Source organism: Scyliorhinus canicula, chromosome 12 (assembly GCF_902713615.1).
Source record: "Scyliorhinus canicula chromosome 12, sScyCan1.1, whole genome shotgun sequence".
Lineage (NCBI taxonomy): Eukaryota > Metazoa > Chordata > Chondrichthyes > Carcharhiniformes > Scyliorhinidae > Scyliorhinus > Scyliorhinus canicula.
Window position 1 is genome coordinate 141,288,030 of NC_052157.1, and position 14,231 is coordinate 141,302,260.

General features: G+C 49.5%; 1 protein-coding gene across 1 annotated transcript in view; it reads right to left on the minus strand.

The window, feature by feature from the left end:
• Positions 1 to 14,231, minus strand: part of LOC119975270 (EF-hand calcium-binding domain-containing protein 5-like) — a 223,194-nt gene that overhangs the window by 36,011 nt on the left and 172,952 nt on the right. The window contains exons 14-16 of the mRNA XM_038814978.1: positions 13,044 to 13,263; positions 11,086 to 11,238; positions 8,528 to 8,634 (exon numbers count right to left, since the gene is read on the minus strand). Of these exons, the coding sequence (XP_038670906.1) occupies positions 8,528 to 8,634; positions 11,086 to 11,238; positions 13,044 to 13,263 (480 nt within the window). The remainder of the gene's footprint in view (positions 1 to 8,527; positions 8,635 to 11,085; positions 11,239 to 13,043; positions 13,264 to 14,231) is intronic.

Consider the following 14,231-nt stretch of genomic DNA (forward strand, 5'->3'; position numbering starts at 1 on the left):
GACCCACTGAGACTCGCTTAACTGGCCCAACAAGTTGCAGCCCCTCCCCCCACACCAGTCCCGTTAACTAGCCGAACTCCTAGCCCCTCCCCCCCCAGGTCCAACCCCAAAAAACAACCAGAACAAAGGCCTGTGTTTATCTCCCCCATCCCCCCTCCTGCCGCCCATGGCCCCTTCTCCCATATCCAAGTCCCAAGATAACACTATGGTTGTCCTTCCCTCTAATTACAATATCAAGAAAAACCTCAACCTACTATCCCCCTAATCTCCTAAAGAGAAAAAAATTGACAAAGAACCCCACCCACTGTCCAGGGCAAACAATAAGGCCACAAAGAGAAAACAAACATAACCCACAATATTACAATATTTACAATTGACCCAGCTCAATCTGTACTGAAAGAAAAAATCCGCTCACCAACCCTACTCAAACCATTCCAAGTCCTTGTTCCATGACCCAACGTGACTCTTACCCCGTTGAGTCGCCCCGCGCCCCCCCCCCCCCACCCAGGACCCCGGGGGCCCCCTCGCGCCGCCAATCCCACTGCCACCAGAGGTGGTTGAAACCACGGCGGTGCGATTGGCCTCTCAGCGACGGGACTTCGGCCCATCACGGGCCAGAGAATCGCCACAAGGGACACGGCGATCGGCGCGGAGGTCACACCGATCATCGTGGCGCGATTCCCACCCCCGCCAATTCCCGGGTGGCAGAGAATTCCGGCCACGGCGGGGGCGGGATTTTCGCCGGTCCCGGGCGATTCTTCGACCCTACGGGGGGTCGGAGAATTTTGCCCCTGGAATGTGTGGGGCTTGGGGGGGGGGGGGGGCAGTTGAAAGAGCGAGGATTCTTTTCCCATCTAAAGAGTCTGGGAGCCGACGTGGTGTTTTTACAAGAGGCTCCCGTGCAGGAACGAGACCAAGTTAGGCTCAAGGCCTGGGTGAGCCAGGTGTTCCACTCGGGCTTTGGCAGGGGGGGTGTTGGTGGATAGTGGGGCGATGGGATATAAGTGGCCTGGAAACAAGATAAGCACCAGGACCCATGATATCTTTCCCAAGTCTTGCTTCTCGCATTGTACCCAGGTCATCATGGCTTGACACGGAGCATTGACTTCCGTGGCTATCTGCTTCGACTGTCTGACAAATGTTTGGACTACCTTCTGGCCCCCTGCCGATACAGGACATCTATCCTCTTTTTCACCACCTCCAACAGTAATGTGGCTGAAAACCTTGAAGGCCACACTCTCCCACCATGTGCGGTTGGTTCCCAGATCATATTTACTTTCTGCATGCATGGCAGTATCTGTTCCAGCTACAATTCACCCCTCCCCCTTTAAATGGTGCAGATTAACTTTAGTCATTGGTGGCTAGGTTTCAGGAGTGCTGACAATTGTCGATTTTGTGCCCCCTGTTGATGTGTGCTGCCACTGAGCAGTGTGCTTGGTACTGGCAGCAATCATAGAAATTAAGAGATTGCACAATTTTAGTCTGAACTAGCATGGGTTAATCCCATGCCAGTTTCCCAAGACTATTTAATATAATATCTAATGATTTCCCTGTGCTTTTTAATGTCTGCTTAAAATATTAAAATAATAAACTTGATTTAGATCAAAATATCTATGTCATTGCAAGATAACATTCTCTAAATTAAAGCCATTAATATTGAACCCTATAGGTAATAGAGAGCTAGCAATCAAATCTCTCTCAACATTTGATGGATACATCTCGATGTCTCTGCCTTCATTAATGCCATATAATCAGTGCTTCATCAAATGACACAACATGGTTCAGACCTCCAATTTTCCACACAGTATAATCCTAATTATTGTCTGTTAACTTGGGAAGTAGTTACTGACGATCAAATATATTCTTGTGGGAAAGCAAAGCCCCGGGCCCTCCCTACTGACCTTTTCAAAAGCATTAACAGTGTCCTGGAAAGACTTCAAAGAGGAAAGCATAAACATCTTTAAAAATACTTTGGAGGGTTTCATTTTACTAATTCAAGACAAGTATGGTTGGTATTGAGCTCCACACTGGGAGATATGAAATCATTTCAGGTTTGAAGTAAAAAAAGGACCAATACATATGAAAGAATGGGGCACATTTGTGGGTCAGTCTCACACTCTGCTGTGCCCATGAATTTTGCTCCTTTTGGCAATATAGATCACATCAGATGGAACCACCCTGTACTTAGTTAACATGTTTGTGCTACAATCATCTTCTGGAAGTAAGCCTGACCAGGCAAGGCACATCAGGCTTTCCCAAGTCCGAGCTCTACCTGTTCCCCATGGTGTTTTTACAAGAGACTCCCGTGTGGGAACGAGACCAAGTTAGGGTCCTCAAAGCCTGTGTGAGGCAGGTTTTCCATTCGGGGTTTGACAGTAGGGCGGGGAGGGGGGGGGGGGGGGGGGGGCGTTGTTGGACCACTGCCACAATAATGTATCCAGGAGATAGTGCTTCAGAGTGCCTGCCACCTGTGTACAAAGCAGTCATTAAAGTGAGCTAGAATGCTTCGTAATGGGCTCCTAATACACTTTACCTCACTAATCTCTTTTGAATATTTCTCCTGCTCTTTTATATAAGAGATTTTAGTCTACTCATTCCTGTCTCCCACCAGTGTAAAAGCGTAAACTTTGGGTGGGATTCTCCAGAAAGGTTTCTAAGTGTGGTAGCGAGCGGGAATTGCCGCGAGCTTTCAGGTGCTCAGCCCAGTGAGGCCGGCAATGCTATTGAACGTTAATTGGTCCATTTAACGACGCCCCACGGGCTTTCCGCCGCAAATGAAGGCTCATCTGCCGATTCGCCGGCACCATGCTCGCCAGCCCCCCCCCCCCCCCCCCCCCCCGCTAACAAGGCCGAGCAGCAACCAACCCCAGCCAGCTGGCAACAATGGCGTCCAGGTGACCAGCCCCAAGATTCGGGGATGCAGATCTGGGGCGGCTCCTAGATCAGTAGAGGCTAGGAGGGATGTCCTATTACCCCGAGGGTCCCGGAGCGTCAGCCACAGGGCAGCCATTGTTGCATAGGGCAAGGTTGGGGCTGTTGTGAGTGCCGGGAGGAGGGCTGGCCTCCAGTGCCAGATAAAGGTCAATGACCATCATTGGGCAGCATGAGTGAGCAGACACCAACGCCACCCGCCCAAGACCTTACCACCCCCATGCGACCTCCAATCCTTCCTTGACCCCCCTCCCTTCAACACCCCAAACCTTCCTTTACCCTCCCCTCAACCCAACAAGCCTTCCTTCACACCCCTGCCTCCCCACTATTGTGAATCACGCGTGTGGCTAACAATTCCCTCTCTGTGTCTCCTCATTAATAGCTCTCCCACAATCACCAGGAGAAGGTCCAGACTGGCGGTGGGGTGCCAGACTTAAGAATCCTCACCTCCTTAGAGGAGCATGTACTGGAGGTGACTGCGCTGGCCGAGGACAAGGCAGTCACCAACACGGAGGCTGGCGGACGCCGCAAAGGTGAGGAACCGCCGGGCTCCACCTGGAGGACCTGTCAAAAGTGAGTTGTTATTGCCTTATTGGCTGACCCATCCCTCCCATTGAGCACATGTCCATTCTCCCGCAGGTCCTCCAGCCGCCAGCGCCGGGCCATCTCAGGTGATCACCCGAGAGGGGAGCTCCGAGGAAGACACGATCGAGGTGTCACAGCTGTCATCCCCACCCTCCACCAGCGCAGATGCACGCACTTTGGTGGGAAATGGTAGGAGACAGGCGTTTGAGGCACAATCTGGTCAGCACCACACTGCTGCTGATGCACATCAGGTGGAGGCAGGAACCCCCAGGCGAGTCAACAGTCAGAGGGCTGCTGGATCCCAGGACCCAGCTGGGTACCTGCCTAATGCTGAGCCTATGGAAGAGGTATTCCCGGAGCTGATGGAAATTATTAAGAGTTGTCAGAACATTCAGAGGGAGATGTCAGTGACACTCCTAGCAGATCCATGGCCGCTTGGAGGAGTCCTAGAGGCTACGGGCACAGGAGATGTCACCGGCAATGTGTGGCAACGAGGCCAACACTGTTAGGGTGGCAACCGCAGTGGACAGCCTGGTGCCCAACCTCGGCACCATTAGTTGATGTGTCCAAGGCTTCACGCAGACAGTCATGGCCATGGCTGAGGGTCTCGGCAGAATGACTGCCTCACTGGGGGGTGTCACCGAGCACCAGGCCGACCTTGCTGAGGTTCTGCAGGACATGTCCTGCTCTCAGATAGGAATGGTGAGGCACTGCAGAACTTGTCCCAGTCGCAGCCGGGCATTACCGAGGCGCTGCAGAGCATATCCTAGTCACTGAGGAGCATCACTGAGGGCATCAACACCAATGGTGCAGACCGTGGAGAGCCACCAGGGCTGGCAGAGCCAGATGATGCAGGGGCAGCCGGGACTCGAACCAGCTGCCCCTACATCCCACGGTGAACCCAAGGGCCCTATGGGCACCAACCTGGAGGAGGGAGCGCCGGGTGGCAACACGGACCTATCCCATGGAGTGGTGATAGTGGCCACATGTTCCGCGAGTTCCACCCCTCTGATGAGACCGCGTCACACAGTCAGTACACGGGACAGGGCGGCAAGGCTGTGCATTGGCCACCAACAATTGCGCCGGGGCCCTCCGTCTCCAGAGCCCCCAGAGGACACCCGCCAAGGGTATTGAAAGCCACGGGACGATGTAAGCAGCAAGCTGCCTCCACTTCTGATCTGCATCCTGGGGACACACCTAAACGTAGCAGTATAGCTAAGAAGGCAAAGCTCATCGAAGATCGCTGAGGGCACCGCAGAGCAGGGACAGGGTGAGGGGTGATGGGGGGGGGGAGGAGGGGCGGCACCATCAGGAAAGCGGAGAATTGTTAAGCACAATAAACACTCTTGTACACAACCTGTAAATGACGCCTCTGTCACTTTCCTCTGCTATGCGGGCTGCCCTCTGACTCCTTGGCCCATCTCTCCAGGCACCCCCCTCCCCGTAGCATTCACCCACCTTCCGGCCATGGACATTTCCCCGGAGCTGTGTCCCATTCCCTGGGTGTTTGGATGTTGGCTGCTGCATGTGTGGTGTCGTCTCCCACAGTGCTCCGGCACAGTGTCCAGGCATCACGGTTTGATTGGGAAGCCAGGCAATGACTTCCTCATTTTAAATGGCATGTCCACCCACGGGAATCCACTGGATTGTGTGGTGTGCTTACTTAACCACGATTGCCAATTCCTTATTAGCAATAGCCTTCTGCCGCAAGGTCAGAGGCCTCGGCAATAGGTGGTGGTTATGGGTGGTTGGCAGGGCAGATGAGGAGGGACACAGTTTGCCCATTGATTCGATACGCATGATCCAGGGGTTGGCATGCTGGTGCAGCAAGCAGTTGCCCCCACAGTGCCCCCCACCCTCCCATATGGCCCACTCCTGTAGTGGGTCCCCCACCCCCCGTTGAGCACTGGGGTGGCAAGCCCAGCACCCTGGGCTCTTTGCCTGTGAGCAAAGATGACTAATCACCTCCTCGGCTCCTCACAGAAGCCCTTCTGCCAGGATCATGTTTTTCAAAAGGAGTACTAATTTGCGCCAGTGTGGTCATTTGCTGGGGAGGCTGTTGAATGACAGGAGGCCATTGGATATGGGTTGGCTCTCGTTAATTGTATGGAAATTGGGCTTGCGTTGTGATAATTGGTTTCTCGCCACGCTACGGCAAGACCCCGATTTCGCCTATGGAAGGGGCCGGTTGCATCGCAAACTGTTTGACGCCTGTCGTGGCTCTCATTTTAGGCCACTGCCGTTATTAACCAGCCTCTTTTTGCTCGAGCGAGAGCGCAACGAGGACAGAGAATCGCGCCCTTTGTTAAAAAACCGTCAACGGTCAATTGGCATTGATGGGCTCTTGGGACAAGGAGATGAATCTGACTGCCATTAGGGAATTTAAAAAATAAAATGTTATCCTTTCTGCAGTAATACCTCAACTACATTAACAAGAAAAAATGTAAAAAAGACAATTTAAAACATCCAAGAGGTCATTTAGACCTTGGGTGCAGAATGGGGGCTAACTTTTCAATCGTTGCATCTCTCATAATTTTCCTTCTCATTGGATTGAATTTAAATTATTTTTATGCTATTGTCTAAAGTCAAAATTAAAAATTAAACCAGTGGAATTTTACCATTCAGGAAAAGTCTCGCAACAAACTATATTTTAAGCACAGATGTGCCACTGTGCCTTTCATATAAAAACATTTTTCTCTCATAGAAAGTCCAATAGAAATGCATAATAAATAGAATCAGCTTTGGATTATTTGTACAACAATGGTACCTATTAATAAATAATAAAAGACCGGGCTATTTTTGGGGACCGGGCTGGGGGCTCGCTATTTTTGGGTTCGTTATGGGGGTTTGTTCTTATGGTTCTATGTTTATTACTCTTTCGTGTTGTTAATTTATTGTTTGTGTATTGGGGGGAGGGGGTATTGTTTTTCTCTTTTCATTGTTGGGATAAAATTTGTTGTTGGAAAATTTGAATAAAAATTTAAAAAAATAAAAATAAATAAATAATAAAAGGCTGGAAATAGTCAGGCAACATCTGTGGAAAAATAGAGTTAAAGGGCTGGATTTTACCAGCCCTCTCCAGATGGGGCTAATAGATGGGAGGTCTCATAAAATGGCAGCAAGGGACAGCAGATATTTTCCTGCCATTAAGTAGACAATCAATGGCCACTGTTTCATTTAACCGCAGTTGGGAGGGGACTCCCAAGTGGGGAAACTGCCAGGCAAACTGTGGCATTCACCCAACGGGTCCCTGAGGTGGTCTGTGCTCCATAATCCCTGGCGATCTACCTCATCCATCAGGCAGCAGTGGACTCCCCGTGTCTCTGGCACCACATCTGAAGGGTCTGATTACAGGGGCCTGCAAGCCTGGCCCGAGCACATTAAGAGAAAATCTTCCCCGACCTTCGAGGCTGCCTCAAAATGGAAGCCCCCTCTCCTTATCCCTGCAACATGAGCAGAGGCTACCTCAATTGGTTGGGCTGGTAGTTCAGAGAGGTCGGCTGCCATCGTTAATTGAATGGTGACCACGGCGCGGCCTCTTTTTAAAAAAATTATTTTTATTCAAATTTTCACATTTTCACATAAAAGAAAACAATAACAGAAAATTCTAAGAACAAAAAAAAAAGAACTCCGCCCCCCCGCCGTAAATCCAAAAGAGAAACAATAAATTAACACCCGTCATTGGCAAAAAAACAGATATTCAAACCAAAACCAAAACAAAGAGACAACTCCCCCCCCCCCCCCCCCCCCCCCCCCAATTATTAGGAATAGTTGCCATCTCCTGAAAAACCCCTGCACTGACCCCCTTAGGGCAAATTTCACCCTCTCCAATTTAATAAACCCCGCCATATCGTTGACCCAGGCCTCCATGCTTGGGGGCCTCGCATCCTTCCACTGAAGAAGAATCCTCCGCCGGGCTACTAGGGACGCAAAGGCCAGAACTCCGGCCTCTTTCGCCTCCTGCACTCCCGGCTCCACTGCAACCCCAAATATTGCGAGTCCCCAGCCTGGATTGACCCTGGATCCTACCACCCAACGGCGTGGCCTCTTAATTGAAGTAGCATCCCCCCCCCCCCCGGGATGTCCAGCTGTGTGGCCTTTGGTCTCCACAGAGACTGCACGCTTGCTGGCAAAATTTCAGCTGAAGTTTCAGATTGGGGGACAAAAGACCGTCAACCTGATATGCTGCACTGATTTTGCCCGATTCCCCAGCAGGTGGGTGGGAAGGTCGGGCTGTGTCAGTAAAATCGTGGGGAGCTGAGTGGATCAGCTCACCAAACTGATCTTGACACTGGGGTATTTTACCAAACTTGGGATCGTAATTGAGCAGGCTACCTGCCACTAAGAGGAACCAATTTACAACGGACTTACTGATGGCCAGTTTACTACCCGCCCCCCCCCCCCCACTCCTCACCCACCCCCAGTCCCATCAGCCAGACAGGGGGATTGCCAGCTGAATGAAAGCAGCGTTCCTACAGGAACACTGGGGCAAGGATTTCAGAGGCAAAGAGGGGTCTGCAGGAAGGCAGCCCTTGCAGCTCCAGTGGTTTGCTTGGGGTGGAGGGGGGCTGGATTTCCCCCAACAATCAAGCTCTCAAATCTTTTCATATTTCGTTCCTTACTTGCCTCAGCCGTGATCCCCACTCCTGGTGACACTGCTGAGGGCTGCTGGCCCTCTGATCAAGCCACCAGCTCTTAGAGGCAAGCTATTTGGCTGCCGGTGGTAAAATTGAGAGAGGGGGGGGGGGGGGGGGGGTAGTGCCATTGGCCACCCTCTGTGTACCAGCCACCGTGTTCTTGAGCCATCTGCCCGGTTGGGCAAAATTCAGCATGTTAACTCTCTTCTTCTCCTCAGAAACTGCCTGACCTGCTGAGCCTTTCAAGAGTTTAAGCTTTGATTTCTAATTTCCATCATCTGCAATACTTTGCTTTTGCAGGCACTCCAAGGTTGGGTGGAACCTGAGAAATCCAAAGCTGAGCCGCCAAATGTTCTTTCGTGATAATGGCAGACCTGAAGTAATTGTTCTTCCTCTCCAGGATTATTGGCGGCACATTCACATCCGACCATCCATCCTCAAAGTCATTTTCTGTCGTCATTGTTTTGCATAAAACGTAATCCTTTGGCATGGAAAAATCATAGGTTAATGGAAAGGAACTTTGCCATCATTTCATTGCACTCAGCTTTATCATTGAGCTGTTGCTGACAATTAGCACAATATTTTCAGTGGTATTTTTGGAAAAACGTATTGCCTCTTGTATCTGACAGCCCAGCCACTCCAATGGTCGGTACAGCGATTGAATTAAAAGGGTTTGCCTTTGATTTGCGGCCATCATATTCCACTGTCTTGTGTCCTCAGAGTGTATCTTTAAGAAATGGGTGTTTATTCCTGCAGTGGTGTCAGAGTGTGGGTGGAGCTGGGCTGTCCGTCAGTTTTTAGTTTTAAGCTTGGGTGTGTCTGTGTTTATTTGGTTTTGTTTCAGTGTTGGAGCTGCAGTCAGCCACAGAAGGTGTAATGTTGTTCTCTCTGCCATGTAAAGACTATGGGCGAGATTCTCCGCAAATGCGAAGAGTCGTAAAGGCTGCCGTGAAACTGGCCGTGTTTCACGGCAGCCTTCACGCCCGTTCCCGGGACCCAATTCTCCCCCCCCATCGGGGCTAGGAGCGGGACCCCGGGAATCATGGCGTCGCGGCCTTAACGACCGTCGTTAACGACCCGTGCATGCGCGGTTCCGCATTTCTCCACCGCCGCCCGACAAGATGTGGCGGCTTGATCTTGTTGGGTGGTGGAGGGGAGATAGTGCGTCCCTTTTGGACGCAGGCCCGATGATCGGTGGGCACCGTTCGCGGGCCTGTCCCCTCCCGAGCACAACGGTGGTGCTCCCGCCCCAAACGGGCCTCTGGATGCCCCAAACGGGCATCCAGCGCCCGTTTTTACGACGGCAGCAAGCAGGTGTGGTTGCTGCCGTGAAAAAACGGGCATGAAGGCCCGTCCACTCGGCCCATCAGCCGCGGAGAATCGCCGCTCGCCGTAAAAAATGGCAAGCGGCGATTCATGACGTGGGTCGGGCAAGGGGGGGAGAATAGCGGGAGGGTGCAAAAAATGTTGGGAGGCCCTCCCGCTATTCTCCCACCCGGCGTGGGCAGTGGAGAATCGCGCCCTATCTCTTGATCATTTGGTGAATTCAGAGTGATAACTGCTCTCAGCAGTGAATTTAAACCTGATGTGCTTCTGTAAAAAGTTTTTTTAAAGTCTTATGGATATTAAAAGGAAAGTAAGGATTACTTAGTGCTGTATCCTTTGGGGGTTGTATTTGAATTGATGGTTGCTAAGATGTTCACTATATGTTTAAATAGGTTAACTTGAGTTCATAGAATAAACATTGTTTTGCTTTAAAAGATACTTTTCGATTTATGCTGTACCACACCTGTAGAATGGGCCGTGTGCTCCCCATACCACAATCTATTAAAAGTTGTGGGTCAGGAGAACTCCATGATACATTTTGGAGTGAATGTATTTTGCAGGAAATGAATGCATGTCGGGTACCATTTAAATATCACGCCTGAGCCTCCAATTCCGTGAGGTAAAGAGTTGACTCCTTCTTCACTCCTGCCAGGTAGAGAAGTGGTGTTGCAATTGTATAAGGTTTTTGTGTGACCACATCTGGAGCATTGTGTCCAGTTTTGGTCTCCTTATTTGAGGAAGGATGTGGTGGCATTGGAGGCATTTCAGAGGAGGTTCACCACGTTGATTCTGGGGATGAAAGGGTTGACATATGAGGACAGATTAAGCAGTTTGGGTTTATGCTCGCTGGCGTTTAGAAGGATGGGAGGGGATCTGAGCAAGGTATATAAAATGCTAAAAGGGATTGATAAAGTAAACGTAGACCAAATGTTCCCCTCGTGGGGCAATCTAGAACGAGAGGTCACGGATGAAGGTTGAGAGGCGGTAGATTTAGAACTGAGATGAGGAGGAATTACTTCTCGCAGAGGGCGGTCAATTAATGGAACACGCTGCCCCATAGTGCGCTGCAACCTTAGTCATTAAATGGTTTCAAGAAGGAGATAGATATATTTCTGATTTTACAAAACGGGTTAAAGGGATATGTGGAACAGGTAGGGAGGTGGATTTGAGACCAGGAAGAGATCAGCCGTGATCTGATTGAATGGCGATCAGGTATTTCTGCTCCTAATTCCGATGTTCCTATATGATTTGCGGTGCTCCTCATGAAGGAAAACCTAATTGTCTGGCCCCCAGGTGATCACACCACCTGACTTGGCACATAGGTTAAAAGTGCTATTGGGAAACGGAAAAACCCTGCCAGAGACATTGCCAGATCTTTGTAGGAAGCTTTGAGGACAGTGGCAAGTGCTCCTGCTTCAGCGCTGACTGCAAGATCTCGGACCAATTGACTCTCTAACTTAAAAGTAATTATATTGAATGACAGAAACAGCCACAATGAAGCTTGATTGACAGCACAAATGAAACCAGTGAGTAATGCAAAATTAAAGAACAATTATGTTCTGCTAAACTATCTGTAAAAGGCTGATGAGTGAAGTAAATGTAGTACCTTGTTACTTAAAGGCTCCGCCAAGTAGGTGATAACAGACGAGACACATTTTGTTTGGTAAAATAGCCACAATACGGCACTATCCACAACTTTCAAGATGTCATTCCGGACTCGGACGTGATGGTAGGCAATACTAAATGCCTTTGCTACACCCTAAGAATCAAATTGTATCCAATGTGTTTTAATTTCTCTTACAAACGTTCAACGTGCAAAAAGAATAAAAGTGCACAATAAACACACATGTGCAATTCCTGCTGTTGAAGTACCGCAAGTGAAATACAGGGTGCGATTTAATGACCACGTTGTGCCTGAAAAGCAGCTTGCTGCAGCGCAGTGTGGCTGATAGAAGCCGGGATACCCTGGCACCCAGGATGTACCTGGCTCACAATGCCTCGGGAGTTATTTTTATTTAATAAATTAATAGCACCCAATTCACTTTTTCCAATTGAGGGACAATTTAGCATGGACAATCTATCTACCCTGCACATTTTTGGATTGTGGGGGCGAAACCTATGCAGACACGGGGAGAATGTGCAAACCCCACACGGACAGTGACACAGGGCCGGGATCGAACCTGGGACCTTGGCGCTGTGAGGCAGCAGTGCTAACCACTGCACCACCCTACTGCCTCCTCGCGAGATCTAGCGCAATCTCTCGAGACACTGCAATGTAAATTCTGCCCATTATGGGCGGGATTAATTTTTAGCTAATCTGCATATTCAAGTGAGACAGTTAGTCACACTTTAATGTGCAGATTACTGAGTTATCGGAGGCATAGGATCAATCCCCTCCGTCTCGGAGACCTAGGGTGAGTGCTGTTCAGTACTGGTTTCCACAAACGATGACTAGATGGAACGGCACTCATAAGGGTCTCCCGGTGATTGGAGGCCCATCGGCCCTTTGGGCAGGGCGGTACCCTGGCACTGCTGGGGCCACCTGGGCAGCCTGGCACTGCCAGCCTGACACCTGGCAGTGCAACCTGGGTGCCAGCCTCACACTGTCAAGGTGGCATGGGTGATGTCAGGATGCCAGGTTGGCACTGCCAAGATGCCAAGCTGCCATGTTTTGTGTGGGTATGATTGGGCCGGGGAGTCCTGCGTGGGTGTTGGGGGGAGTGTAGGGTGGCTGGGGTCCCTCCTGTAGTGCATTGGGCTTGGGGGGAAATCAGGGGTCACTTCGGGGGCCTCGGAGATTGGGGCGCCATTTAAAAATGATGGCGTCCCGATCTCTCGCTACACTGAGGAGTTCCGGTGAGTGGAGCTCCTCAGTGTATAAAATGGGGCGATGTGTGGCCTCGGCCACGCATTCTCCATTGAGGCCCCTTATCAAACATGAGTCGCGTTTTATAGCCATGTTAGCTGTGAGCGCTGGGAAACATGCAACTAAACACGTTCGCTATGGGACTTTGTTCCCATTTAGTTAAATCGTGCCCATAATGTGCTTAAAGGAGTTGTACATTTATGCAAAGTATGGCTTGCCCAATGCCATAACTCCTCAATGCCATTATACCTCAGTATAATGAAACATATGGGAAGATAAGCACTGAGGGATCACTGATCCATACATTGTCAAATTAGACTTCCCAGTTTATTGAAATAGCGCCTGTCATGTTAATTTATTTAGATGCATTTTTCAAAATGCTTTGTACATGCCATTATTGTAGAGGTAGGTAATTACAGATTATTGGTTAATGGTCCAGCCTCTAAGTAACTGCTATAAGTTAAGTGAAGCACAATTGCAACAGCAATATGTTGAAAGGTGATTTAACCAGTTCAGAACATTGAAAAGGAAGCTAGTTATTTCTTTTATAACTTTTCAGAATCTTCAGAACAGCATTAAACACAGGCGACCTGCTTGGTGCACTTTCTACTGATTTTCCATTACATTTTCAGCTCTAACCTTTCGCAGGATTAATGGGAACTGGAATATAGACCGTCACCCTGATATTGCAAACTCACCTGGTAAAAATTGATCTCCTGAGCAGTGAAGTACTTCTCACAGTGATCCCGCAATGTGTCGACGCCCAAGACTCCAAACACTCTGTTATACTGATCCTTCAGTGGGACGACTATAAAGGATCCGGTTATTGTTTCCCGATGGCAGTTCCATATGTGAACTCTGCCATGCTCCTGAACTTTGACGATGTGCAATGGCTTCCCTTCATCAATTGCACCAAAACTAGATTAAAGACAAAAGACAGAAAAGAGAAATGATTGATTTATGAACCATTTTCATTTTCTTTTTCTTCATTTAGAGTACCCAATTCATTTTTTCCAATTAAGGGGCAATTTAGCGTGGCCAATCCACCTACCCTGCACATCTTTGGGTTGTGGGGGTGAAACCCATGCAAACACGGGGAGAATGTGCAAACTCCACACAGACAGTGGCCCAGGGCCGTGATCGAACCTGGAACCTTGGCGCCGTGAGGCTGTAGTGCTAACCAATGCGCCACCGTGCTGCCCCCATTTTCATTTTCTATTTATCAAAGTGCGTGTTCCACTTCAGCCAGGCAGTGAAGGATAGAAATGTAGCCTACTGCCTTGATGCATTTCCCAGCTTCATTTACACAGAGTATAAATTATGCACCTCACGATCCAACAAACACAGTTATTAGCCTGTCCCTATGAGCACAAGTGAATCACAAGTCAATGCATGCCCACCACCTGATTACATTTGAACATCCAATTAATACTGTATTTAACAGTGAGGGGTATCAGTGGGCATTGCAACATTTTTCATTTTGGACATCCAGGGTCAGTCAGTACCAAGCATCGAAGTCAGGTAGTGTACAATTAAGTTCTGAGTTAAGCTCTACTTTGCACTGGCAAAGTGTTTCAGCAGCAAGCTTACAAAACTAGCTCTTCCTTCATTTAGTAAAGGCAACGGAGTCATTCGAGTAAAAATGAAGTACTGGTTTATTCACAACAGAAACATATATACACACAAAGGACTTGGTTAGAGTCTGTCCGCAAGAAGGACCCAGACATTCCTGTCGCTGCCATTTCAACTCACCGTCCTGCTCTCACGTCCACATGTCCGTCCTTGGCCTGCTGCAATGTTCCAGTGAAGCCCAGCGCAAGCTGGAGGAGCAGCACCTCACCTTCCGATGAGGCATGTTACAGCCCTCCAGACTCAACATTGAGTTC